This window comes from Corapipo altera, unplaced genomic scaffold (genome assembly GCF_003945725.1).
Source record: "Corapipo altera isolate COAL_440 unplaced genomic scaffold, ASM394572v1 295, whole genome shotgun sequence".
NCBI classification, from domain to species: domain Eukaryota; kingdom Metazoa; phylum Chordata; class Aves; order Passeriformes; family Pipridae; genus Corapipo; species Corapipo altera.
In genome coordinates, this window is record NW_020884936.1 from 2,848,466 (window position 1) to 2,872,667 (window position 24,202).

The 24,202-nt window shown below is 45.3% G+C and overlaps 1 protein-coding gene across 3 annotated transcripts in view; it reads left to right on the forward strand.

Moving 5' to 3' along the window:
* The window catches only part of ATRN (attractin), a 152,856-nt gene that overhangs the window by 43,046 nt on the left and 85,608 nt on the right, over nucleotides 1-24,202 (forward strand). For all 3 annotated transcript variants that reach the window (XM_027660483.1, XM_027660482.1, XM_027660484.1), the window contains exons 5-15: nucleotides 2,071-2,276; nucleotides 3,438-3,606; nucleotides 4,878-4,968; nucleotides 6,091-6,334; nucleotides 8,424-8,607; nucleotides 11,633-11,787; nucleotides 16,171-16,255; nucleotides 17,800-18,020; nucleotides 19,130-19,251; nucleotides 19,769-19,907; nucleotides 22,199-22,380. In XM_027660483.1, coding sequence (XP_027516284.1) covers nucleotides 2,071-2,276; nucleotides 3,438-3,606; nucleotides 4,878-4,968; nucleotides 6,091-6,334; nucleotides 8,424-8,607; nucleotides 11,633-11,787; nucleotides 16,171-16,255; nucleotides 17,800-18,020; nucleotides 19,130-19,251; nucleotides 19,769-19,907; nucleotides 22,199-22,380 — 1,798 coding nt within the window. The remainder of the gene's footprint in view (nucleotides 1-2,070; nucleotides 2,277-3,437; nucleotides 3,607-4,877; nucleotides 4,969-6,090; nucleotides 6,335-8,423; nucleotides 8,608-11,632; nucleotides 11,788-16,170; nucleotides 16,256-17,799; nucleotides 18,021-19,129; nucleotides 19,252-19,768; nucleotides 19,908-22,198; nucleotides 22,381-24,202) is intronic.

Below are 24,202 nucleotides of genomic sequence, written 5' to 3' on the forward strand. Positions count from 1 at the left end.
TATAAATATTATAGAATTTATCTAATGTACAAATACATAATATATTACCTGTAGAAATAAATATTACTTCTATATTTATATAATATACAAATACATAATACATTATCTATAGAAACAATTATTACTTATATATTTATATAATGTATAAATATTATATAATTTATAACACATACAAATACATAATCTATTATCTATAGAAATAAATATTACTTATATATTTATATAACATATAAATATATAATTTATCTAATTTACAAATACATAATATATTACCTATAGAAATAAATATTAGTTATATATTTATATAATATATAAATATTATAGAATTTATAACACATACAAATACATAATATTTTATGTATAGAAGTAAATATTATTTATATATTTATATAACATATAAATAGAATTTATATAATATACAAATACATAATCTATTATCTATAGAAATAAATATTACTTATATATTTATATAATATATAGATATTATTTAATTTATAACACATACAAATACATAATATTTTGTCTGTAGAAATAAATATTATTTATATATTTATATAACATATAAATATTATAGAATTTCTATAATATAAAAATATTATATGATTTATATAATATACACAAATATGTAATATATTATATATACTATAAATATATTATAGGTGGGTGCTTTCTGTTCACTGACATATTTAGTCCTTACTGATGAGTTTTTGTAAAAGTAATTTTGGGGTTCTGCCTAATTCATCAACTGCTTTTAGAAAGGTCTCATTTTGAAGTCAATGATCTCAGTGTGGTCACACTCAGAGATGAAATTTTTTGCTTCCGTGGGGATCACGAGCTTTGAATCTTTTTGCTCCTACAAATACAAATGATGTTTGTGCCACACTGGGAGGTTTAATTTGGGGGTAACATGCAGAAGTTCTCACCTTTTTTAAAAAAAAAATCAGCTGCAAAAGCTTTGGTCACGAGTGAGTGTTTTGCAAAAATTGACTTTTTCTCAAAATGAGAAACTTGTTTTTTTAACACCTGTCCTGGTGCTTTTTATCCTTAGTAAGCACATAAGTACGTGCTTGATAATCCACATAAAACCAGATTATTTGAGAAACAGGGGACATCCAGCACCCCTTGAAAGCTCCAGAAAAAACGAGAAGCCTTTACAGAGATGCTTGAAGCAGAGGAGCTGAAGGAGCAGCGTTTTCCAAGCCTGGCTTATCCTGTAAACCAGGACTCCATCTACTGCCAGCTGTTGGCTTTGCACCATTGCACTGAAATACTGTCCTCAAGGATAATATTCCTTTCATTCTTCACTTTCTTGATCATTTTTAAACAATTTTTAAGTGCTGGTTCGTGGTCTGGTTTTTAGCTTTCCTCGTAGCATTTTTGCAGCGAGTAGATTAAAGGGTGTATTTGTTTCTTTTAACAATCCTTACAGTTACTACTGGGTGTAGTACTCAGCAAACACTGTGAAATTATTATAAGTTATTATAGTCTTGGACCAGTGACAGAGAGAATAATGGGCAGTAATCCCCAGTTATGAGTTATACTGGTTGATACACCAGCAAAAACAAGAGCCTTGGAGGTGAATGTGGCCTTTAAATTTGGATCTTCACCAGGGGTGCCCCTGGTTTTGCCTCAGCTACGCTGCAGATGTTATAAAATCAGAAAGGATTCGAGCCAGGCACATCTTTGGCTTGGGATTCATCTCCAGCATGTTCCCTTGGTGAGCAGATCCCAGAATAGCACCTGATTGTGAGCATTTTGAGGCTAAATTGCACAGACACCACAACAACCTCGTGTGCTGATTAAATTCCTCACTTGCTGTTGGGCGTTTTAGGGCGATTCATTTGCATTAAAAGTGGCTAAAAATCATATTGATAATTTTTTCAGAAGAGCTGAGACTTTTAACTCCCGAGGGGAGGGAGCAAATCCCTGCAGGTCCATCCCACCAGGGTCTTGGTTTGGGTGGAACAAACTGTGTGAACATTATTCTGCATCCCTGTAGTTAATAAATCCTGGGAATCCTCAAAAAAACGTGACACTTCCTTACAAATTCTTTTCCCTGTTTCTTCCCAGTTTCAATATGTGTCCCAACAACTGCTCTGGCCGAGGGGAGTGCAAACTCAACAGCAGCACCAAGGCCCTGGAATGTGACTGTGCCAAATACTGGAAGGGGGAAGCCTGTGACATTCCCTACTGCACCGAGGACTGTGGGGCTCCTGAGAGGGGCCACTGCAACAGCAATGACTCCAAGGCCTGTGTGTGCTCCCCAGGCTGGCAGGGTGAGTGTCCTGGGGCTTGGAGGGAAGTTTTGGGATGCATTTTCTGTGTGGGGCGCTGGCAGATTCATTGGGAGTATGTGGGAATATTCGCAGTGACAAGTGTTAGCGTTTCGACCGGGAACAGAGTATCTGCTTTTTAGTAATAAAAGATCACACTCCATTTGGAAGGATGGAGCTGCTGGAGAGAGTCCAGAGGAGGCCATGGAGATGCTCCAAGGACTGGAGCCCCTCTGCTCTGGAGCCAGACTGGGAGAGCTGGGGGGGTTCCTCTGGAGAAGAGAAGGCTGCAGGGAGAGCTGAGAGCCCCTTGCAGGGCCTAAAGGGGCTCCAGGAGAGCTGGAGAGGGACTGGGGACAAGGGATGGAGGGACAGGACACAGGGAATGGCTTCCCACTGCCACAGGGCAGGGTTAGAAGGGATATTAGGAAGGAATTGTTGGCTGCAGGAGTCCCCAGGACAAGTGCCAAAGCCAAGCCCTGCCAGGCAACTGCCTTCACCTCCTGACTCCAGAGAGAAGATTCACCTCAGGATAAAGCATTTAAACTGCCAGAGGACAGGGATAGGTGGGATATTGGGAAGGAATTGTTGTCTGGGAGGGTGAGGAGGCCCTGGCCCAGGTTGGGCAGAGCAGCTGTGGCTGCCCCTGGATCCCTGGAAGTGTCCAAGGCCAGGTTGGACTGGGCTTGGAGCAACCTGGTCTAGTGGAAGGTGTCCCTGCCCATGGCAGGGGGTGGAACAAGATGATCATTATTATCCCTCCCAACCCAAACCATTCTGGGATTGTGTGATTTTTAACAAAATGCTTTTAAAAGCAGCTTTGCCCCCATGCACAGCAGGACCAGCCTGTGGTTTGGAGGCACCAGGTAACAACTTTAAACCTCCTTCCTGTGCACCTAAAGCAAATTTGAGCCGGGGTTGAGCTGCTTGAACACACAACGTGCCTCATTCTCATGTCCAGCTGAGCTGAGCAGGCTCAGTTTTAGCAGGACTTTGAGCTGAACACACATTTTTCCTTTTCATTGACATCCTGACATGTAAAAACTAGTCTTACATTACATGCAGCCACCTACAGCCCTGGCAGGAGATTGACCTGGAGCTGAAACACAGGCTTTGGGGGAAAAGAAAAACACCTGATTTCATTTTTAAACCTTCTTTTGCCAGGTCCTGGCTGTTCAATTCCTGTTCCTGCAAACCAGTCCTTTTGGACCCGGGAGGAATATTCTCTTCCCAAACTTCCCAGAGCATCCCACAAAACTGTGATCCATGACAACAAGATGTGGATTGTTGGGGGCTATGTCTTCAATCACTCTGACTCTCAGAAGGTTTTAGCGTGAGTATAAACCCAGATAATAAAATCCAAAAAAGAGAGGAGCTTGGATTTGGGAGTTATTTTTAGGAGTGTGTGCTTTGCTTTGGCTCCATCTCCAGGGGAAACCAGCCTGGATAAAAAACTCCAGGCTCACGTTTTGAGACGTGGGGAAACGCTGCCAAGGGGGTGCTAATTTGGGAAATGAAAAAGTGGAAGGTTCCTGATGTTCAGTGAGTTTTTGAATCATCTTGTGTCTGACAGCTTTTTAAATATTCACTCTGCGTTTCTGGGCCACCTCCTGAATTATATCTGGGATTAAAGGAGGGTTTTGCTTCGGAGGTTTTAGCCCTTATGTTTTATTTGTGTGACTTCAGAGGCTTTGGCTCCTTAATTAACACCTCCTAATCACCGTGGATGGTTTTCCATAATGGGTGGGATACAAACAGGGAATGGCATTTAGGATGAGGAAATTTAAGCAGCAAGTGGAGGAGATTTAACAGTTACTAAAACATCAAGTAATAATTGGGAAATCCCTCATAAAAACCATCAGTTTTTCAGGCTTCCCCTCAAGCTTGATGGGATTGGGGCAGAACTAGGCAAAAGCTGGAGGTTTTTTTTTTTTTCCAGGCATGGTTTTGTACCTCCCTTTGTACCTAAATGGGAGCTGTGTGTTCTGCACTCACATCCAGAGATAATAGTTCTTGTAGGGGAAATTAAAGAGGAGCTGAAAACACACATTTTTTTTTAATGAGATGCCCTATGGCTTTGATGAACACTTTCTCAGAGATGATTTTATCTCACAAGGCTCTAAGCCTGACAGATACAGTGCATTATTTTAAATAAAGAGCCACAGGCCATTTTCAGGGCTGGGAGTTTGTGTTATTTCAAGCTTGAATGGCAAAAAACATAATTAAAAAGTGCTTTTTGAGCACTCACGGTCATTGTGAAGTTTTTAGACTTTTTTGAGGGATGATGTGGTGTTGGTTGCCACAGTTTAATAGACAGTTCATTAACTCTTGGATTTGCATTGGAAAGGACACAGGGTAAAGCAAATCAATATGTGAATGTTGAGTAACAGAGCAGGCTGAACTGGGTTTTTTAATCCATAAGTAGCTTGTGGGAGCTTTGTGCATGCTGAAATCATGACAAGATTTATTATTTTAGTAAATAATAATTTATATCATGATATTATTTTGGTAAATAATTCCCCCCAAATCCTGAGAAGGACAAGCCATAACTTTCCCAGCTTTAATACCTATTTCTTGGAGGTTAATTCAGTTTTTTTTACCCAGGTATGATCTTATTTCTGAAGAGTGGCTTCCCCTGAACAACTCTGTGAACTCGGTAGAGATGAGATATGGTCATTCCTTGGCGTTACACAAGGTAAGTTCAGAGTTCCAAACTCACTTCCCAGCTGATTTCCCCCTTCTTCCCCCTGGCTTCCCACCCCTTATCCCAGATCAGTTGTTTTTGGGAGGAGCATTTCTCCTTCCAGGGCTTGTCCAAGGTTAGCCCAGGCCGTGTGCTCGTGCTCCAGAGAATCCTTGAGCTGCTACCCTGGGAAGTCTGTGGTGCCTCTGCTTGTGTGTTCCTTGTTTGCCCTTTTTCCAGGGATTTTGGGGCTGTCTGAGGTCAGTGAGTCCATGATTTCCTCCTCTTTGCTGTCTGTGCTGGCAAGACACGCCCGAGGCAGAGTTTGCTGGAGTTCAGCTGCTTCCCAGCTGCCTTTTGTGTGGATCCCATAAATATTTTTATGAGCTCTGTTGTTCAAGGCACCAAAGCAGAGCTGGGGAATCAGGGATTTTTGGAACTTACTCTGCTCCTGCAGGAAAACTGTGAATCTGCTCTTCCAGCATCTGCAGCAAGTGGAATTGATGCTTTTACTTGCCTTTCTCCCCCTTGTGCCTTGCTGTGGGGGAGAGCAGGATGGCAAAGGCTTTGGAAGGGAAATGAGCTGATCCTTTCCTGACCTTTGTTTTTTTGGAATGTTGATTAGCTCATCACGGTGCAAGGCTATGCAAAGCTTAATTATAAACACTCAAAAACTCCCTCACAGCAGCGTTCACAGAGCACTTGAACAACCTGAAAGGATGGGAATTCATCCTGGAATCACAGAATGGTTTGGACTGGAAGGGGCTTAAGGATCATCCAGTCCCACTCCCAGCCATGGGCAGGGACACCTTCCACTAGACCAGGTTGTTCCAAGCCCTGTCCAACCTGGCCTTGGACACTTCCAGGGATCCAGGGGCACCCACAGCTTCTCTGCCCAACCTGTACCAGGGCCTCCCCACCCTCACAGGGAAGAATTCCTTCCCAATATCCCATCTAACCCTGCCCTCTGTCCCTGTGGGAAGCCATTCCCTCTTGTCCTGTCCTTCCATCCCTTATCCAAAGTCCCTCTCCAGGAGACTTCATCACGTATTTTCGGTTACTTCAGACCAGCAATTCATTCCGTACCTATCTCCTAAATCCCTTGGCCTTCGTCCGCGTGTGCCTTTTTTTCAGGACAACATCTACATGTATGGAGGGAAGATTGATGCCACGGGGAACGTGAGCAGCCAGCTGTGGGTGTTCCACATCTCCAACCAGAGCTGGGCCCAGGTGGCTCCCAAGGCCAAGGAGCAATACGCCGTGGTGGGACACTCGGCCCACATCGTCACCCTGCGGGACAACAGCACCGTCATGCTGGTCATCTTTGGCCACTGCCCCCTCTATGGCTACATCAGCAACGTCCAGGAGTACAACCTGGGTGAGTGGGGCCCTCCCTACCTCAGCGTTGCCTTGGTTGGGCAGTTCTTGAGCTTTTTAATATTTGTCGAAACGAGGAGCCTCTGACTTCACCAACAACCCCCGGCAGCGCTACAGGGTGGGGACAGAGGGGCTGGAGAGCAGCCAGGCAGGAAGGGAGCTGGGAGTTTGGATGGACAGGAAGCTGAACATGAGCCAGAGTGTGCCCAGGTGGCCAAGAAGGCCAATGGATCCTGGCCTGGATCAGGAACAGTGTGGCCAACAGGTCCAGGGAAGTGATTCTTGGCCTGGACTCAGCGCTGGTGAGGCCACCCCTGGAGTGCTGTGTCCAGTTCTGGGCCCTCAGCTCAGGAAGGACATTAAGGGGCTGGAGCAGGACCAGAGGAGAGCAGCGAGGCTGGGGAAGGGACTGGAGCACAATTCCCATGAGGAGAGGCTGAGGGAGCTGGGGCTGTTCAGCCTGGAGAAGAGGAGGCTCAGGGGAGACCTCCTCACTCTCTGCAACTCCCTGACAGGAGGGGGGAGCCAGGGGGAGGTTGGTCTCTTTTCCCAGGCAATGATCAGCAAGACAAGAGGGCTCAGTCTTGAGCTGTGCCAGGGGAGGTTTAGGTTGGAGATTAGAAAGAATTTCTTTGCAGAGAGGGTGCTCAGCCATTGGAATGGGCTGCCCAGGGAGGGGGTGGGTTCTCCGTCCCTGGAGGTTTTTAAGATAAGACTGGATGTGGCATCAGTACCATGGGCTGGGAACCATGGCAGTAGTGGATCAAGGGTTGGACTTGATGATGTCGGAGGTCCCTTCCAACCCAGCTGATTCTGTGATTCTATCTATGATTCACACCCTGAGGTAGCTCCCGAAAGCAAAAAAAAAAAATCTGTAGTGGAGAAACAGAGCAGGAGAACTGGGGGACAACTGAATTTCTCTCTGGTAAAACAAACACTTCTGAAAGTTATCTTTTTAATCAGATTTTTTTCCATAAGAATTTTTTTAATTCAGACCAAACACCTGTTTAACCTGACCCCCATGTCTCCTAAATTGGGGCTTAGGGTGAACAGGGGATGGATTTCTGGGTTCCCATATCCCTGGTATGGTCTGATCCCCGTATCTCTTGGAATAGAAATGATGGTTTTAAGATTCTGAGGGTGATTTTAAGATCCAGAGATTTCTAGTGAAGCACAGGAAGCTCTCCAGGTGAACTGAATTCCCTCCTAATTCTGAAATGGAGTCACATCCCTGGCTCCACGGACCAGGTGTAGGGATCCTGGTTAAGCACAGGAAGCAGGAATGTGCTGGTTATTCTCAAAAATAGTGGCTCTGTCTGCACTTGGAACCTGTTATCCTTGTCTTCCAGTCATCCTGATCCAGGGAATCTGCTGGAGCTGGTTCTCTGGTGTCCACATGAGGGAGTTTTCTTCCTCTTGGAGAGATCCAGGGAGAACCAGGATGTGTGGGGCAGTGGTTTGTTTTTCCCACACTGTCCAATTCCTTTGCTTTTCGTGTGCCAGCTCTGCCCTGGAGTTGGGAAGCCTGTGCAGAGTTTCATTCTGCACTTACTATGGAGATTTGCTGTGTAATTTGGCAGTTTTATTCCAGTTGCTGTTACATTATGTCTAAAGTGCTTCAGAGCAATGTTATTTTAGTGAGTGAGATACAGGACCATTAATCACATATTAGTTTTTAACTGCCCTGTTCTTCACAGTCAGACTTGGCTTCAAGTGCTGTCTGACTTTATATATATATATTTATACATACATAAAAAGTAAAAGTGCTCTTGGGTCCCATTCCAAACCAGGTCCCAGTGCTGGCATTTTCATGTCACTGGAATGCAATCTATTATTTCTCTATTTTTTATCTCTCATTTACTTAGATTGCCTGCAAAAACGTAATAAATGACCATGAAAAAGCTGCTTCTGCTCTAATTAAAAATACTTTACAGTCCTTCTTGACAACAAACTCCTTGAAGGAGGATATTTTTGGCTGGGAGGTGATAGAGACAGTGTGTGGATCTGTGTCAGGGGAAACCCAATTTGTGTTGCTGATGAGTTATTAATGGAGAGCAATTGATTGTGTTTTATCACCCTATTTTTTTCAGTGACAAATACCTGGAGCATTTTACAGACCAGTGGAGCTTTGGTGCAGGGGGGGTATGGCCACAGCAGCGTTTATGATCCCAACACCAGATCCATTTACATCCATGGAGGTTACAAAGCCTTCAGTGCCAACAAGTACAGGCTGGCAGATGATCTGTACAAATATGAAGTTGATTCCCGGATGTGGTAAGTGGGTTTTCCTTCTTTTTCCTGTTTTCCCGCCCCATATTTTTGTCTCTAGTGAAAAAGAGGGTGGAGGATGTGAGAAGGGTGCAGTGGTTTATGTCTGCCTGTGTTCAGGAGAGATGCTGTTCTCTTGGATCTCTTATTTTTATATCCCTTTATGAATGGAGAATCATATAATCACATCTAATCAAGGCTGTGAACGAGCCAAGCAATCCATTTTAATCTGTTGTTCCATTCAAGCTGAAAAGAGAAATATCTGATGGTTTTTTCCTTGCCAGCCTGTGCATATGAGTGCAGTTACTGCAGTCAAGTGAGGGATAATTCACTCTGCAGTTGAGACTGTAAAAGAATTTCTATTACAACCTCATTTTCTTCTGGCTCTGTAACTGCTCGAAATGTTCATTTCTTAAGCTGAAAATCTTCTGTGATTTGTTTCTGCCCAAAGGTGAGTTTTATTAAAAAGCTGTAGCCTCACTTCACGAGTTGGAGCTGAAATACATTCTCCTTAGTTCTGTGGTGGTTTTCTTCAAGTTTTTTCTAAAAGCTCCTGACAAAAAGGAGACTGTCTTTTGAGTTAAGACATGGAAATTTGAGTCACTGTATCTCTTTTTTTTTGAGGGTTAAAATACTCTGTGTTTCTGCAACAACTGTCTGTGAGTCTGTGCTGATGAGAGATATAACGAGGGACTAATTTCTAACCTCTTCCTTCCTGCTCCCTTGTGCACAGAGTGTAACCACACTTCCTTTGTGGGTTCATTTGATCCTCCACTTCAGCCAATTCAGCAAATCTGGCTGAGCAGGCACAAAAATGTTACAGATGTGACAATGTTCTTCCGAACTGCTGCAGCACCAACTTCCTCGTGTCACATCGGCTCTGCCAGCCCGGGGAGCCCTGGGGAACAAACCCTACAGGGAGAGGGTGGGACTGGCTTTTCCTCTCTAGCTCTGCTCTTTTTTTTGCTGTCATTGACTCCCTTATTTTATTCTTCAGTGATTCAGGCCCTCTCTTCCTTGTTAAATCTCATGAGGTTCCCATGGGTTCTCTTCTCTACCTTGTCCAAGTGCCCCTGGATGGTTTGTCACCCACGTGCTCAGCTTGGTGTCCCTTGGTGAAGGGACCTTGAACACCAGCAGGTTCCACTCCCTGCTGTGGGCAGGGACACCTTCCACTAGACCAGCTTGCTCCAACCTGGCCTTGGACACTTCCAGGGATCCAGAGGCAGCCACAGCTTCTCTGCCCAACCTGTGCCAGGGCCTCCCCACCCTCCCAGCCAGAAATTCCTTCTCAATATCCCATCTAACCCTACCCTCTGGCAGTGGGAAGCCATTCCCTTTGCCCTCTCTCCATCCTTTGTCCCCAGTCCCTCTCCAGCTCTCCTGGAGCCCCTTTAGGCCCTGCAAGGGGCTCTCAGCTCTCCCTGGAGCCTTCTCTTCTCCAGGGGAACCCCCCAGCTCTCCCAACCTGGCTCCAGAGCAGAGGGGCTCCAGCCCTGGCAGCAGCTCCGGGGCCTCCTCTGGACTGGCTCCAGCAGCTCCACGTCCTTGTGCTGTTGTTCCCAGGGCTGGAGGCAGCTCTGCAAGGGGGGTCTCATGAGACCAGAGGAAAGGGGCAGAATCCCCTCCCTCAACCCAAACCCTCTCAGAACAGCAGGAAAATTCTCCAAAGGATGACTCTTTGTGTTCAGTGCCATCACTCCCCCCCGATTAACGATGAGATCAGTGCTCAGTTTGATCAGTGCTCTCCATGATTTAGTCACAGAGGAGCCCTTGATTTGGGCAGGTATTAACCTGCAGGGCTCCATTTTTGGGAGCTGCACAGGTTTCCTTAAAACAGGATTGTTAGTTTTGAGCAGCAGCTGCTGCCCAGTGTGAAAGAATCCTTTGGGCTGCTATAAAAGCAGAGTTACTCTAAAATATTGGAGTCCTCCCAGGCTGTCTATGCTCAAAAGCCCTGTTAGAGTGAAAAGTTGAGAATCCCTGGGGAGGGAATTGATGATACGAAGATCCATAGCTTTGGAAAGAGGCTCTCATAGATATATTTCTCCTCTAAACTGGCAAAGCAGATGGGAAGATGAGAATGAAGTTACAGAAGGAGAGTGTGGAAAGGAAGTTGTTAAACACCTCATTAGGAAAAACAGTTAAACACTTTATCCCCCCTTTCCCTGCAGTTCTCCAACTTGGGTTTATGGATTGGTTTGTCTGTGCCAGGTGCTGTTCAACCTGGTGTGCTGGTTTAAAGGTTAACCAACAGGGGAAATGAACCCAACTCAGAGGAGAGATTATAAGTCAGAATAACAATTTAATAAAATAACACAATAAATATGATTATACAGACAAACAGTTGGTTTTAACCCACAAAACCCAAATGTATAACCCAGCACCCTGGGGCATGAAGGCAGTGGTGTTCTTTGGGCCCCCTGAGTCCAAAGTAAAAGGAGAGGGGAAAACCTGTGGGTGAGAGTGCTGGTGCAGTCTGGTCAAGAGTGGTGGTCGCAGTCTGGTCAAGAGTGGTGGTCGCAGTCTGGTCAAGAGTGGTGGTCACAGTCTGGTTGAGAGTGGTGGTCACAGTCTGGTTGAGAGTGGTGGTCACAGTCTGGTTGAGAGTGGAGGTCACAGTCTGGTTGAGAGTGGTGGTCACAGTCTGGTTGAGAGTGGGGGTGCAGTCTGGTTGAGAGTAGTGGTCTCAGTCTTCCTCTGGATCCCAGTCCCAAGACTCTAAGATTATATATATTCTCCAGTTCAGGCAGGAATGCCCAGTGCCTCCCTCAGGGCAGGGAGTTCCACAATGGGTGTGAGGACAGGAGCACCCTCCCATCTCACAGGCCTCTGAACATCCAGTTTACAGCCTGAGGAGTCAGGGCTGCTCTGGGCAGACGTTGTAAATGGTCTGTTGAGAACAGTTTCTGGGCAATGGCATGGAAGGCTCTAGAATCCACAGTTTTGGGTTACACCCATCCAGTGATGAACTGGGCCCAGCTGTTCTAACCAGGACACCTGGTTAATGGCTGTGTTTTTATTCCCAAAGGACCATCCTGAAGGACAGCCGCTTTTACCGCTACCTGCACACGGCCGTGGTGGTGAGCGGGACCATGCTGGTGTTTGGAGGGAACACCCACAACGACACCTCCATGAGCCACGGGGCCAAGTGCTTCTCCTCGGATTTCATGGCATATGACATCGGTGAGTTGTCCCAGAAATCCCAAGGAAGGCCCAAGTTCTCAGCTATCCCGAGGGAGCCGCCGATTTCCACGCTGGGTGTGCTGTCCCGAGCGCTGCTGGGGCAGAGGGATGTGGGATCGGGAGAAGGAGGCTCCTTAGGTTGCTCCAGAATTCCAAGGAAATGAGGTGGTGCCGTGATTTCCAGCAGCGGGTGCTCTGTCAGCAGTTTATACACAACCTTGGCCATGAAAAATTAGGGTTTTGTTATAGAATAATAAAAATCAAGGAATTATCGTGAGTAGGCTTTGCAAATGAAGATCTGGGGAACATGCTAGAGTCAGAGTCAATTTGGGTACAAAAATCAAGGAATCATTAAGGTTGGAAAACACCCTTAAGATCATCAAGTCCAACCATCAACCCAGCACCACCCTCTTCACCACTAAACCATGTCCCCAAGTGCCACATCCACGTTTTTTTGAACACTTCCAGGGATGGTGACTCCACTTCTTCCTTGGGCAGCTTGTTCCAGTGTTTTGTAACCCTGTCCTTGAAAAAAAATGCATCCTAAAATCCAATCTAAACCTCCCCTGGCACAGCTTGAGGCTGTTCCCTGTCCTGCTGTCTCAGCCATAAGTTCTCCTGATGTTTTGAGAGTGGTTTTAATCTGTGATTTGATAAAGAAGGCAGGTTTTTAGGACAGTTCCAAGCACTGGAAGCTGCTGAAACTCAGCCTGGTTTTAATTACTTTATTCAGCAATAAAGCAGAGTAGTAGGTCGGCTTTGCTGAATTTGAGTAGCCAGGAGAGGGCAGCATTTGTTTGTGAATTTGAAGTCCAGAGATGGTGAATTTGAGAAGGAGAAGAACAGGAGAGATGGAATTATCTAAAAGAAGGTGCATACACACCCAGACAGCTCACAATGGGGAAAACCACCATTCTCTGTTCTGTCACATCTGTCTGCTGCTCTCAGAATTCCCTGAATTTGGGTTCTCATGATGGATCCTCTGAAATAATCATGCAAATCTGAAATCTTGCAGTGAGTGTCCACTGAGATCTCCCTCCTGGTTTGGGAGAGAAAAACACAGCTGAACCAATTACTTGGATCATCAGGATTTGACATCCTTGTGCCATCTTTTCCCTTCAATACAGGGATCATTCCCTTCTGCTTCCTGTGATTTCTAGTCCTATTACTGTGGAATTTTTGTAGCTGGCTTTATTTTGATGTGGTTTTTTTTTTTTTTTTTTAACTCAGGGAATTAAAATGAGATATTCCACCAGGTTGGATGGGGCTTGGAGCAACCTGGGCTAGTGGAAGGTGTCCCTGTCCATGGCAGCGTGTGGAACAAGATGATGTTTGAGGTCTCTTCCAACCCAAACCATTCCATAGTTCTGTGACAGTCATCAACAGTTTAATATTTTTAAACTTTGATTGCAGCAGTGATTGATTTTCCTTGCTGCATTCTGCTGTCTGCCCTGACCTATTGAACTGTCTGTTAAAGCCCAATTTGCATTAATTTGACAAAATGTGCCAACAGTGATGTTCGTTTTGACTCATTTTAGTCACCAGACAGGTTCCTGGTATGAAATTTCCTTACATGAAATAAGGGGTGCAGTTAATTTGCAGTTTTACCCTGAGATTTAGAGCTTGCATTGATTTAGTTTCACCTGATGGGGTGAGACGTGTTTTGGTGTTCTTGGGTCCCCTCATTCTTTAGGGAAGAGACTCTCAGCCCAAAAAGAGCAGCTTTTTTTAGATAACAGACCACTTTCTGTGTTCTCCTCATGGCAGGACCCCTTGTGCCTGATTTTCCTTATCCCAATTGCCTGGGAGCAGTGCCAGGAATCCCTCAGGGTGGTGGCTGATCACTGGTGTCACAGCAGAAACACCTCCTTGGTGGTTCTTCCTACAGGATCTCTGCAGTAATTAATTATCTTGTTCATATTCACGTTGGTCTCCATGGAAATAAGTCCATATAAACCCCCTGTTATCTATCCCTTGATATTCCCAAGGCACAAGTTACCCAGAGAAAACCAAGCAAGGCCAGTTTTTTCCAAGAGGCTTTAATAATTGTCTTTATTCCCTACTTTTAGAATAATCTGGCTGGCTGGTTTGCTCATCTTTTACATCTTGTTGATTAATGATCCTGATTGATTAGTGATTAGGTTAATTTGTGATCATACTGATGGTTGGAAGACTGGAGAACACTGGAATTAAACCCAGTTTAAAACAAAGGCTTCAAACCCAACTCTTCTCACCCTTTGCCATTAAAACTCATTTGGGAATTAACTAATTTTTATTGACATCATCAGATTTTTCCTGTTTTTCCATCCTCAAATTTCCAAGTAAGGAGAGCACATGCACTGAGTGTTCTGAGGACAGAAAATCTCCTTTTTTTTTTGGGAGGATGAACACCAACAGGTGTCAGAAATGTGTACTGACCTTCAGCAACTGGGGAGATCTGAGAATTCATTGATGCTTCTTATCCTTTATCCTCCACTTGACCAGGTTGGGGTGTATTCATTCCAAATTGTCCAGGTAATGCCTGGTTTGGGAAGGTTTCAGGATAACAATCCAGCTCTCTGTGTGCTTGTGCAATTCCTGTTGAATCTCACAGTATTTTCCCTTTTGGAAAATGGCAAATTAACTCTTCCCATCTCCAAAATTGGTCTTTTTGGCCTATGGCAAAGTATATCTTGCTCTGCAACAGCTTTAAGTGGAAAAATGCCTCATTTAATCCTCTCCTATTCATATAAAGCTCTACTTGTGTAAAGATCTTTTCTTGCCACAGAAGGAAAATTAAAACTCTTCTATTTACCCCATCAAAAATTTGGATTTAGATCACAAACATAGGAAGAGGCTGCCTGTTTCCACAGCAGATGTGTTCTGTTTGAACAGTACATTTAATAAATCCTGAGCATTGTTAAGTCTTAGGCTTGGCTTAACTCCTAAGTCAGGAAGGAGAAGATTGTTTTGTAGTCTCAGAATTACTCGTTTTTTCCAATACTTACTCTTGAGTTAAAGATGGGAAAGAAGCTTAGAAAGCAAAACATTCCAGGCCTTCTGTTAATCTAGAAAAATATGTTTCTTGGCCTCACATGACACGCAACTTGATGGCTAAAAAATTGCAAATTGCTGTCCAATTTTGCTGAAGTCTCCTGCTAAAAAATTGGAATGGTGCATTCTTGGCTTGGGAACGATGCTGGGATAGGTTAAATTCTTTGGAAATCGAGCAGATGACATGTAAAAATAAACTTTAAAAATCACACTTCATTGAAGGATTAAATCCAACAGGGCACTTTGTCTTTCATTTCTCAGCACTTTTGGACAAAATTGCCGTGGATCTGTTGTTTTATCCAACAGTTCTCCTATTTAATTAGGTGAAAAATGAATAAGTTTGTTCTTCTTTGCCCTCATGGACTGGTTTGGTTTGTGGGCTTTTTTTTTTTTTTTCTCCCAGAAGTTCAGTCCATGGCACAACAGTTTTATCTTGTACTAAAGCATCTTGGAGTATTTGAGGGCTCTGTGGATCTTTACAGCAGATTGACTTTTCTCTCTTAATTGCATAAATTGCATCCAAGTGCCTCTGGGACGTTGGTCCCCAAGGTGATCCCATTCCCTTTGTGGACTTTAAGTGACATGAATTGGACTGACTTTTCCTGCCTTTGTTCCTTTGCTCAGTGGGTTGGATGTTTCTTAGCTTGTTTTTCCTTTTTTTTTTTTTTTAATGCACTGCCCAAAGGAAAAAAATTACCTGAGAAACCAAGTTAAAAAAAAAAAACGAGGCAGAACTTACAAATGTTATGCTAATAGAAAAAAAAAAAGGAATAATCCTACGTTGTGTTAAAAAAGGAAAACCAGCCACGAAATCTCTAAGCTGTGATGAGCGAGAAATGTTTTTAAAAGCATGGGTATCTGCCCTCTAGGAGCATAATTGCAATGGAAATAAAAAGTAAGATAAGCCTCTGTTCTCAGTGATGCTGGTTCGGGGCAAAACTGCAAATAATTCACGTGTAAACAGATAAAAACTGAACTTGTTACACGGGGAAAAATTCCACTGGTAAAGGAGGGAAGCGGTTTCCTCTTGTCCTGTTCCCTGGGATAAGAGACCAGGAAAAAGAGATCAAGCCCCTCTTGGCTCCCCCCTCCTGTCAGGGAGTTGCAGAGCCAGAAGGTCCCCCCTGAGCCTCCTTTTCTCCAGGTTGAGCCCCCCCAGCTCCCTCAGCTGCTCCTGCTGCTCCAGCCCCTTCCCCAGCTCCATTCCCTTCCCTGCACACGCTCCAGCCCCTCAATGTCTTTGTTGGAAGATCCCAGATACTTTGGGGGTTTTCCAGGAAGGACTGTGCTGTGTAATTGTCCTGTTCATTATCCTTGGAATGTTTCTGAAATGAATGTTTTCCATCCCAGCGTGCGATCGATGGTCGGTCCTTCCCCGCCCGGGGCTCCACCACGACGTGAACAGGTTTGGACACTCGGCTGTGCTGTACAACAGGTAAGGACAGAGACATTCCACACCTCCATAAACACCCCCCACGGGGAGGGCAGGAATGCTGAGACCAGAGGGATGAGGATCTGGCACAAACTGCCTTGTCCAGAGAAGCTGTGGCTGCCCCTGGATCCCTGGAAGTGTCCAAGTCCAGGTTGGACGGGGCTTGGAGCAACCTGGTCTAGTGGAAGGTGTCCCTGTCCATGGCAGAGGGTGGGTCTGGAGGATCTTTGAGCTCCCTTCCAACCCAAACCATCCTGTGATTCTCTGAACCTCTGAAAGTTCTCAGCTCTTCACTTTTGTAGTGTCTTCAGTATCCCCCCGTTCCCATCAGCCTTTCCCTGGACTAAACTGCCTCAACTCACTAAACTGCCTCAACTCACTAAACTGTCTCAGCTCACTTCCTTCTTTCAATATCTTGATTTTTCTTCATATTTCTATTCCTTTTCCCTACTTTTATGTATATTCCTATTTCCTCTTTATTTCTGTTTCTTCCTTATTTCATAATTGCTCCTTCCAATTCATTTCACATTTCTTACTTAGGAGTTGTCAGTGCACCCTTCTTCAAACCTTCCTTTGCCTCGTGGTATCTCAGTTTGTCCGTGTTTCAGTTTACACACCTTTATCCTGTGGGGCTCTTCTTTCCCAGCCATGTGATGTCCAATATTTAAGGAAAATCCTAAGTGGGATTCCAGCTGTTAAGCTTTACCCACTGTAGTGATATCCCTGCTTTCAGGTGAACAGCTATTGCTCTATTTATGCCTGTGGAACCAACTGTGAGAAGTTTTATTTCATAGGAGTCCTAAAATAGCATAAAAGTCATATTCAAAAATACTCATTATTGAACCAAAACTTGCCTTGATCCTTCTCCTCTGTCTTTTTACCTGTGCCTACAAACTTGGATTCACAGGGAATTTTCGAGTGACATTTTTATGTAACTAATAAAACTTGATGTTTTACCTGAGGCAGTTGTGATCCTAAAGAAGGTTTAAAAACCTCACCCCTTCTCCTACAAAGTATTCTGTTATTTTGGGGTTGGTTTGGTGGTTTTTTTTAGCTGACACGATGACTCTGCTCAGTTGATACCAACCATGAAAACTGGTTTTGTGCCAGCAGAGCAGCGACAGCAAAGCACCAAAAGGTTTTGTCCCAGTTCCTGAACTTTGCTTTAATGCTGTGATACCATCTCCCAGATTTTTAGCCTTCCTCCCTCTCTTGCCACTGCAAATTATAGGAAAGATCCCAAATTTTGGGTCTCATCGGGTCAGTCCTCCCAGGTGCCTCCCAGAGTTTTGGCTGGAGGGGAAGGTCACTCCATGACCTTGGATGGGTTTGAGTCTGTTGAGATTCTGTGGCTTCTCTGAAACAGTGAAATTGGACTGACCTTTTCTTTAGTGCCTCCCTTAACCAAGAGCTATTTATTTGGATTTATGCACTCTGGGATGTAATAAAACACCTCCCTCAGACCTTAAATCCCGTTTACCCGGAGCCGGCGCGTGGGCCGCGAAAACACCCGCGAGTCTTTCTCTCTCCTCTTCCATGTTCTCCAGCACCATGTACGTCTTTGGAGGCTTCAACAGCCTCCTGCTGAGTGACATCCTGAAGTTCACCCCCGAGAGATGTGAGGCTTTTGCCAACGAGTCGTCCTGCCTGCGGGCAGGGCCCGGGGTCAGGTGTGTGTGGGCTCCCAACCCTCCCCGCTGCATCCCGTGGGAAAATGCCACCCTGGAGCAGCAGCAGAAGGTCTTTGAGGATTGTCCTCCCAAACCAGGTATGTGCCACATTCCTTCCATCCCCCTTTCCCACGTGTCTGGAGGGTCTTTTTCCCCTTTCCAAGGCCTGCCATGTGTTGGTTGTGTGCCATTATGAGGTTGAGTTGTGGTTGCGCTTCCATATGTGCCCGGCAGTCCTTCCTCTGACCAGGTGTCCTGGAGGTGTTTCCATGTCTCATTCCTGAAGCTGTTCATGAAATCTTTTTCCTGTCTTGCTGCTTGGACTTACTTTTTCCATCATCAACCAGGAATCAGGCCTAGACCATCACTGTAAATATTTTCTCCAAGAATTGACCTTTGGAGAACCAGCAATTCCCTGATCAGCCCCACGGGGCAAGGAAGGGCATCTGGATCTGGTGGAGTTACCCTGTGCTCTTCAAGAGAGGCAGCAGGAATAACTTCAGGAGCAACTTTAGGAAAAATTACTTTATTTTTTGGCAGGGGGATTGAAACCAAATGATCTTTAAGGTCCCTTCCAACCCAAACCCTTCTGGGATTCTGTGAATAGGGACAAAATGAATGAATGTTTTAAGGTCTGATTCCTGTGTTTTCCCTCAGGATAATTTTAAAACAACTCGATCCTGATGCATTCATTGAATTATCCAGCCCTTGAATCTGTAATAGATTGTCATCCTTTAATTATTTAATAGAAACTGATGTGAGGGGACATTGCTTTGCTGGGCTCTCAATGTACAATAGATTTTCACAAATCTATTGGCAAGAAATGATTGGAAAGATGAGTGAAACGTCCAAGCTTGGCATGGAAATGCTCTGCTCCAAGGCCAGGCTTGCAGGAAGATGGTGGGAAACAATCACTGTCCTCATGGAATATCTGAACATCCATGTCTTTGTTCATGTCGTGCTGCATTTTCTGGTTGCATGTTTTAGGGCTCCTTGGACGCTAAAAATGCCAATAAATGCAATTTTCCACCAGTCCAATGCCATGGAAGTCCCTGATTTTAGTTGCTGACAGCAAATCCTCCTCCCTTTGGTTGTTTCTCTGGCTGTAAATAACCAGGTTTTGTTTCTTTGGCTTTAAATAACCAAGTTCTCAGAGCTCTGTCGGGAAATGCCTGTTTTTGGTCATGCAGGTTTTTTTCTTTACTAGCTGTAGACAATGAAAAATGTGATCAGATTACAGACTGCTACAGCTGTACAGCCAACACCAACAGCTGTCAGTGGTGCTCTGACCAGTGCATCCCAGCCCACAACAACTGCACAGAGGAGCAGGTACTGGAATCTGAATATTCCTTGCTTTAAATTTACCCTGTGGAATAACAAATGCCCCCATGTTTTTGTCTATCGGTGTTATAATCCTTGTTTCCTTATTCCTTAGCTCCAAAGTGCTACATGCTTGGATTTTTTAAGTTGATCCAAGGGTTTTTCGTGGGATTTTCCAGTGGATTTAGGAGGGCTGTGGGCATAGGGAGAGGCAGAGGTGTGAATCACAATGATGTGATTATTCATTAATCATATTTCAAATTTGATACCAACAGAGCTTCCCCTAAAAAAATAACAAATTAACCCTCTCTTGTAGAAGCTCTAGGGAGGAAAACCTGTCAGGGAGTATCTTGGGGGAATATCTGGGATACCCAGCCATGCAGCTTTTGGATACATAAATATCCAAAATATATATATAAATGGCTTTATAGGGCTGGACTGGGATGTTTAGTGTTGCAGTCACAGCTGTTAAATCCCCCATTGGTTGGATATGGGAAAAAGTCTCCCCTGTGCTGTTTCTTTTTAGGTTCCTATTACTCTCTATGACAATTGTCCCAAGGATAATCCTGCTTATTACTGTAACAAAAAGACAAGCTGTAAAAGCTGTGCCATGGATCAAAACTGCCAGTGGGAGCCCAGGAATCAGGAGTGCATTGCTTTGCCAGGTAGGTACTGGTTGTAGTCATGTAAGAAAAAAACCCTCCAAATTCAAGTTGTTGAGGGGTTTTTTTTGTTCATTTTTATCTTTTTCACTCCCCAAATCTATAATTTTTAGTGCTAGACTGGAGTAAATAATGTTGTTTAATCATACCAGCTCTGGCATGAAACTTAATTTCTGGTAAATCCATCAAATCTGCTGGAATATTTTTTCAGTCCCAATTGTCTGAAGAGGGCTGTGATCATGTGTGTAATTATTAGGCTGTATTTCATCTCTCCCTTTCCATTTGATAAAAGCTGTTGATAATAGGCTTCTGCAAGATATTAGAGTTAATAATGCATGCTATTTAATTTGGGGAACTAAATTGGTGCAAAAGCATAATGGCACATACTGGACAAATTAGGCAAGTAACACCTGAAGTGTTAGAGGAAAATTCTCCTGTTTGGGTGTTTCCAGTGGAGCTCACAGGAGCTGGTTATTAGTCCCCTTGGAGTAACTTTTTTTTTAATCCTAATGACTGGGGGGAAAAAAATACAGGATCCTCAGTGATTAACATTTGCAGGTAATAAAATATAGAGAAAGGGGGGAAAAAAACCCCACCAGACAGGACATTTTAATGGGCATGAAAAACCTTCCCCCAGGAACTGTGATAAGCTTGGATGTGTCCAGGTCTGGTTTTGCCAGTCTGGAAGAGTTAAAAATCGAGGAGACTTTGGATCAGAGCCATGAGAGTGAGAAAAAAACATCTTTTAATGAGGTAGATCAAGAGCTTGGTGTGTTTAATTTGATGTAGAAAAGGGGGTGACTTGATGATGGGTGTAAAAAGCCCATCTGAAAAACTGACACTTGAGAGCTTTTCAGTCTGTTAAGTCTAAATTCCCACTGGAAATGCCCCCCAGGGTTTTTTTGTACGGGAAATAATGAACCACAGAGCGTAAGGAATTCTTCAGGAGTGGGATTGTGCTCGAGATGAGCCAGGGATTAATCCTGGAAGTTCATGCCAGGGACAGGAGCACAACGACCCTTTCCTGCCTTTAAAAAGGTCCCCTGGAAACTGTGGGTGAATAAGTGGTTTTAAGCCATCAACAAAATACTAGTTTGGTTTCTCTTCCTCTTTCTCCTACAATGATTTTACTCTTCAGCATTGTAATAAATGCTTTGATTACATACTGCAGGTAACTAAGTGCTGGTGTCAGACTTCAACTTTTCTTCTCCAGTATTAGGATTTAACAGGGGAATATTGCTGGATAATAACAAGGGAATACACTGGATATCCCACTAATTAAGTGTAGAGTAAATTCCTAAAAACCTGTGGCAACCCTTCCCTGAGAGTGTTGAAACCCTTCCACTGGGGAGGAAGGTCAATGCTCCTCACTAGTTCTGGGCACAGCAGTAAGTCAGACTGATTTGAGGTGGGGCTGTAGGTTTTATTTTAGTAGAAGGGTTCATGGAATCATTAAAATTGGAAAACACCTCCAAGATCATCATCAAGTCCAACCTTTGACTGAATCCCACCATCCCACCAAACCAGAGCACAAAGGGCCACGTCCTCTGCATTTTCCAGACACTTCCAGGGATAGGGACTCCCAACACTACCCTGGGCAGCTGTGCCAGAGCTTGGCAACATTTTTAGGGAAGATATTTTTCCTGATATCCAAACTTAACTTCCCCTGGCAGAGCTGGAGGCCATTCCCTCTCCTCCTGTCCCTTGTTCCCTGAGAGCAGAGCCCGACGCCCCCTCCAGCTCCCCCCTCCTGTCAGGGAGTTGCAGAGCCAGAAGGTTCCCCCTGAGCCTCCTTTTCTCCAGGATGAGCCCCCCCAGCTCCAACTGAGTCCCCCCAACAGCACAAGGACGTGGAGCTGCCGGAGAGAGTCCAGAGGAGGCCCTGGAGATGCTGCCAGGGCTGGAGCCCCTCTGCTCTGGAGCCAGGCTGGGAGAGCTGGGGGTGTTCCCCTGGAGAAGAGAAGGATCCAGGGAGAGCTGAGAGCCCCTTGCAGGGCCTGAAGGGGCTCCAGGAGAGCTGGAGAGGGACTGGGGAAGGGAACAGACCCTTCCCCAGCTCCGTTCCCTTCCCTGCACACACTCCAGCCCCTCCATGTCTCTCCTCTCTGAGGGTCCCAGAACTGCTCCCAGGGCTGGAGGTGCCTCAGCAGTGCCAGCACAGGGCTGGGACACACAGACCAGGGGCCATTGGCCTTCTTGCCCACCTGGACTTATGTTCTTTCATGGTTTTCCCTCTGAACGCTGTGAAGGTCACTGTGTCTCTGGTTTTACTTTCTCTCTCCTCCCTTCCCCAGAAAACATCTGTGGAACAAACTGGCACTTGGTTGGCAACTCCTGCCTGAAGATCACCAATGCCAAGGAGACCTATGACCATGCCAAGCTGTCCTGCAGATCCAACGGTGCTCTGCTGGCTTCCCTCACCACCCAGAAGAAGGTGGATTTTGTCCTGAAGGAGCTGCAGAAGATCCAGTCCTCGGTGAGCGCTTTTTTTCTGCCCCCTGAGTAATTAAACTCTGCCTGTGGAGAGGTCCCTGCCGGGGTATTGTGTGCTCTGTACACAACAGAAATGCCTCTTAACCCGAAAGGACTGATCTCCTTTTGAAATTCAATGCACCCTCTGGGTGATTCTGAGCCGAGATTGTGGAGAATGTAAATGGGAAGGATAAATATAAACACACCCGGTGCCTCAGAGGTATCACTTTCTGTAATGGAATCACCCCCCGTGTTTCCCTGGTGGGATCCAGGGCTGCAGCAGGAGCCCTCTCCTGACTTGTACACAATATTTTATAAATAAAGGTCCCTTTGGGGCGCTGGAGGTGTTTCATGTAAAGCTCTGGAACTTATTTATTCCGCTCAGAAAAGCAGCTGTTTAAAATGTCACCTCCTTATCCCACGGAGCCGCTTGGCTTATTTGGAGTTATTTACGTGGGATTCAGTGGCAGGTGCTTTTTTTGTCGGAGCCAGGGAGAAGTGAATTGGAATCTGTCCCTCTTCATGCATCAATAAAATAAATACATGTATTTTTCCAGTCCTTGGGAGGAGCAGAGAATGTTCAGGGCAGGTTGTGTAGGTGGTGCTACAGCCCTGACGGAGAACGATGCTGGGCAGCGTCCTTAAAATCCTGGCTTGGGCTGGAAAACTGCTGGGACTTCATGGCACATCAGAGTAACAACTCCTGGGTCCCAGAGGCCGCTGTGGGAAGAGTTTTATCCAGGATAAATGAGGCTGGAGGCAGTGGGATTGCTGCTTTTCAGGGGAGAACGTGCTTCAGTACTTAAGAGAAGTATTCCCCTGTCGAAACAAGAACATTGCCTGCTTTGATTCCCTTTGTAGTTTTAAACTGGAATTGCAACAATTGCAGTGTTTTAGAGTGGAGTCAATTTAGACAAGGAAAGGTAAAGTGTAATTTAAGCAGGATTGTTTGTTAAATCTTTTGTAAAGAGGAAACCAAGCCTGGGATGTTGTCAAGGTACCTGGTTCTGACAGCTCCAGGTGTTTCTGGATATCCCAGTAGTTCAGTGTAGAGTTAATTCCTAAAGAAACATGGCAACATGTTTAAATCCTTACACTGGGGAGAAAAAAACTAATTTACAGAGTTTTTTTCCTATTTATGGTGTCCTTTGAAAAGTGAGTCTGAGGAGACTACGAGCCTGTTTTAGGGGATATTGGTGTGGAATGCTTGTAATGTGGGAAACTGTATCCTGGGCTGATCCTACAGCCTGGGCAGCTGGGCAGGGGGGGATTCTGCCCCTCCGCCCCTGTCTCAGCTGAGACCCCTCTGCAGAGCTGCCTCAAGCCCTGGGAACAACAGCACAAAGACGTGGAGCTGCTGGAGAGAGTCCAGAGGAGGCCCTGGAGATGCTTCCAGGGCTGGAGCCCCTCTGCTCTGGAGCCAGGCTGGGAGAGCTGGGGGGGTTCCCCTGGAGAAGAGAAGGCTCCAGGGAGAGCTGAGAGCCCCTTGCAGGGCCTAAAGGGGCTCCAGGAGAGCTGGAGAGGGACTGGGGACCAGGGAGGCAGAGACAGGACAAGAGGAAATGGCTTCCCAGTGCCAGAGGGCAGGAATAGATGGGATATTGGGAAAGAGCTGTTGGCTGTGAGGGTGGGGAGGCCCTGTCCCATGTTGGGCAGAGAAGCTGTGGCTGCCCCTGGATCCCTATAAGTGTTCAAGGCCAGGTTGGAGCAACTTGGGCTAGTGAAAGGTGTCTCTGCCCATGGCAGGGGGTGGAACTGGGTGGTCTTTAATATCCCTTCCAACCTGATGACACTCCTGAGGGCCGGGATGCCATCCAGAGGGACTT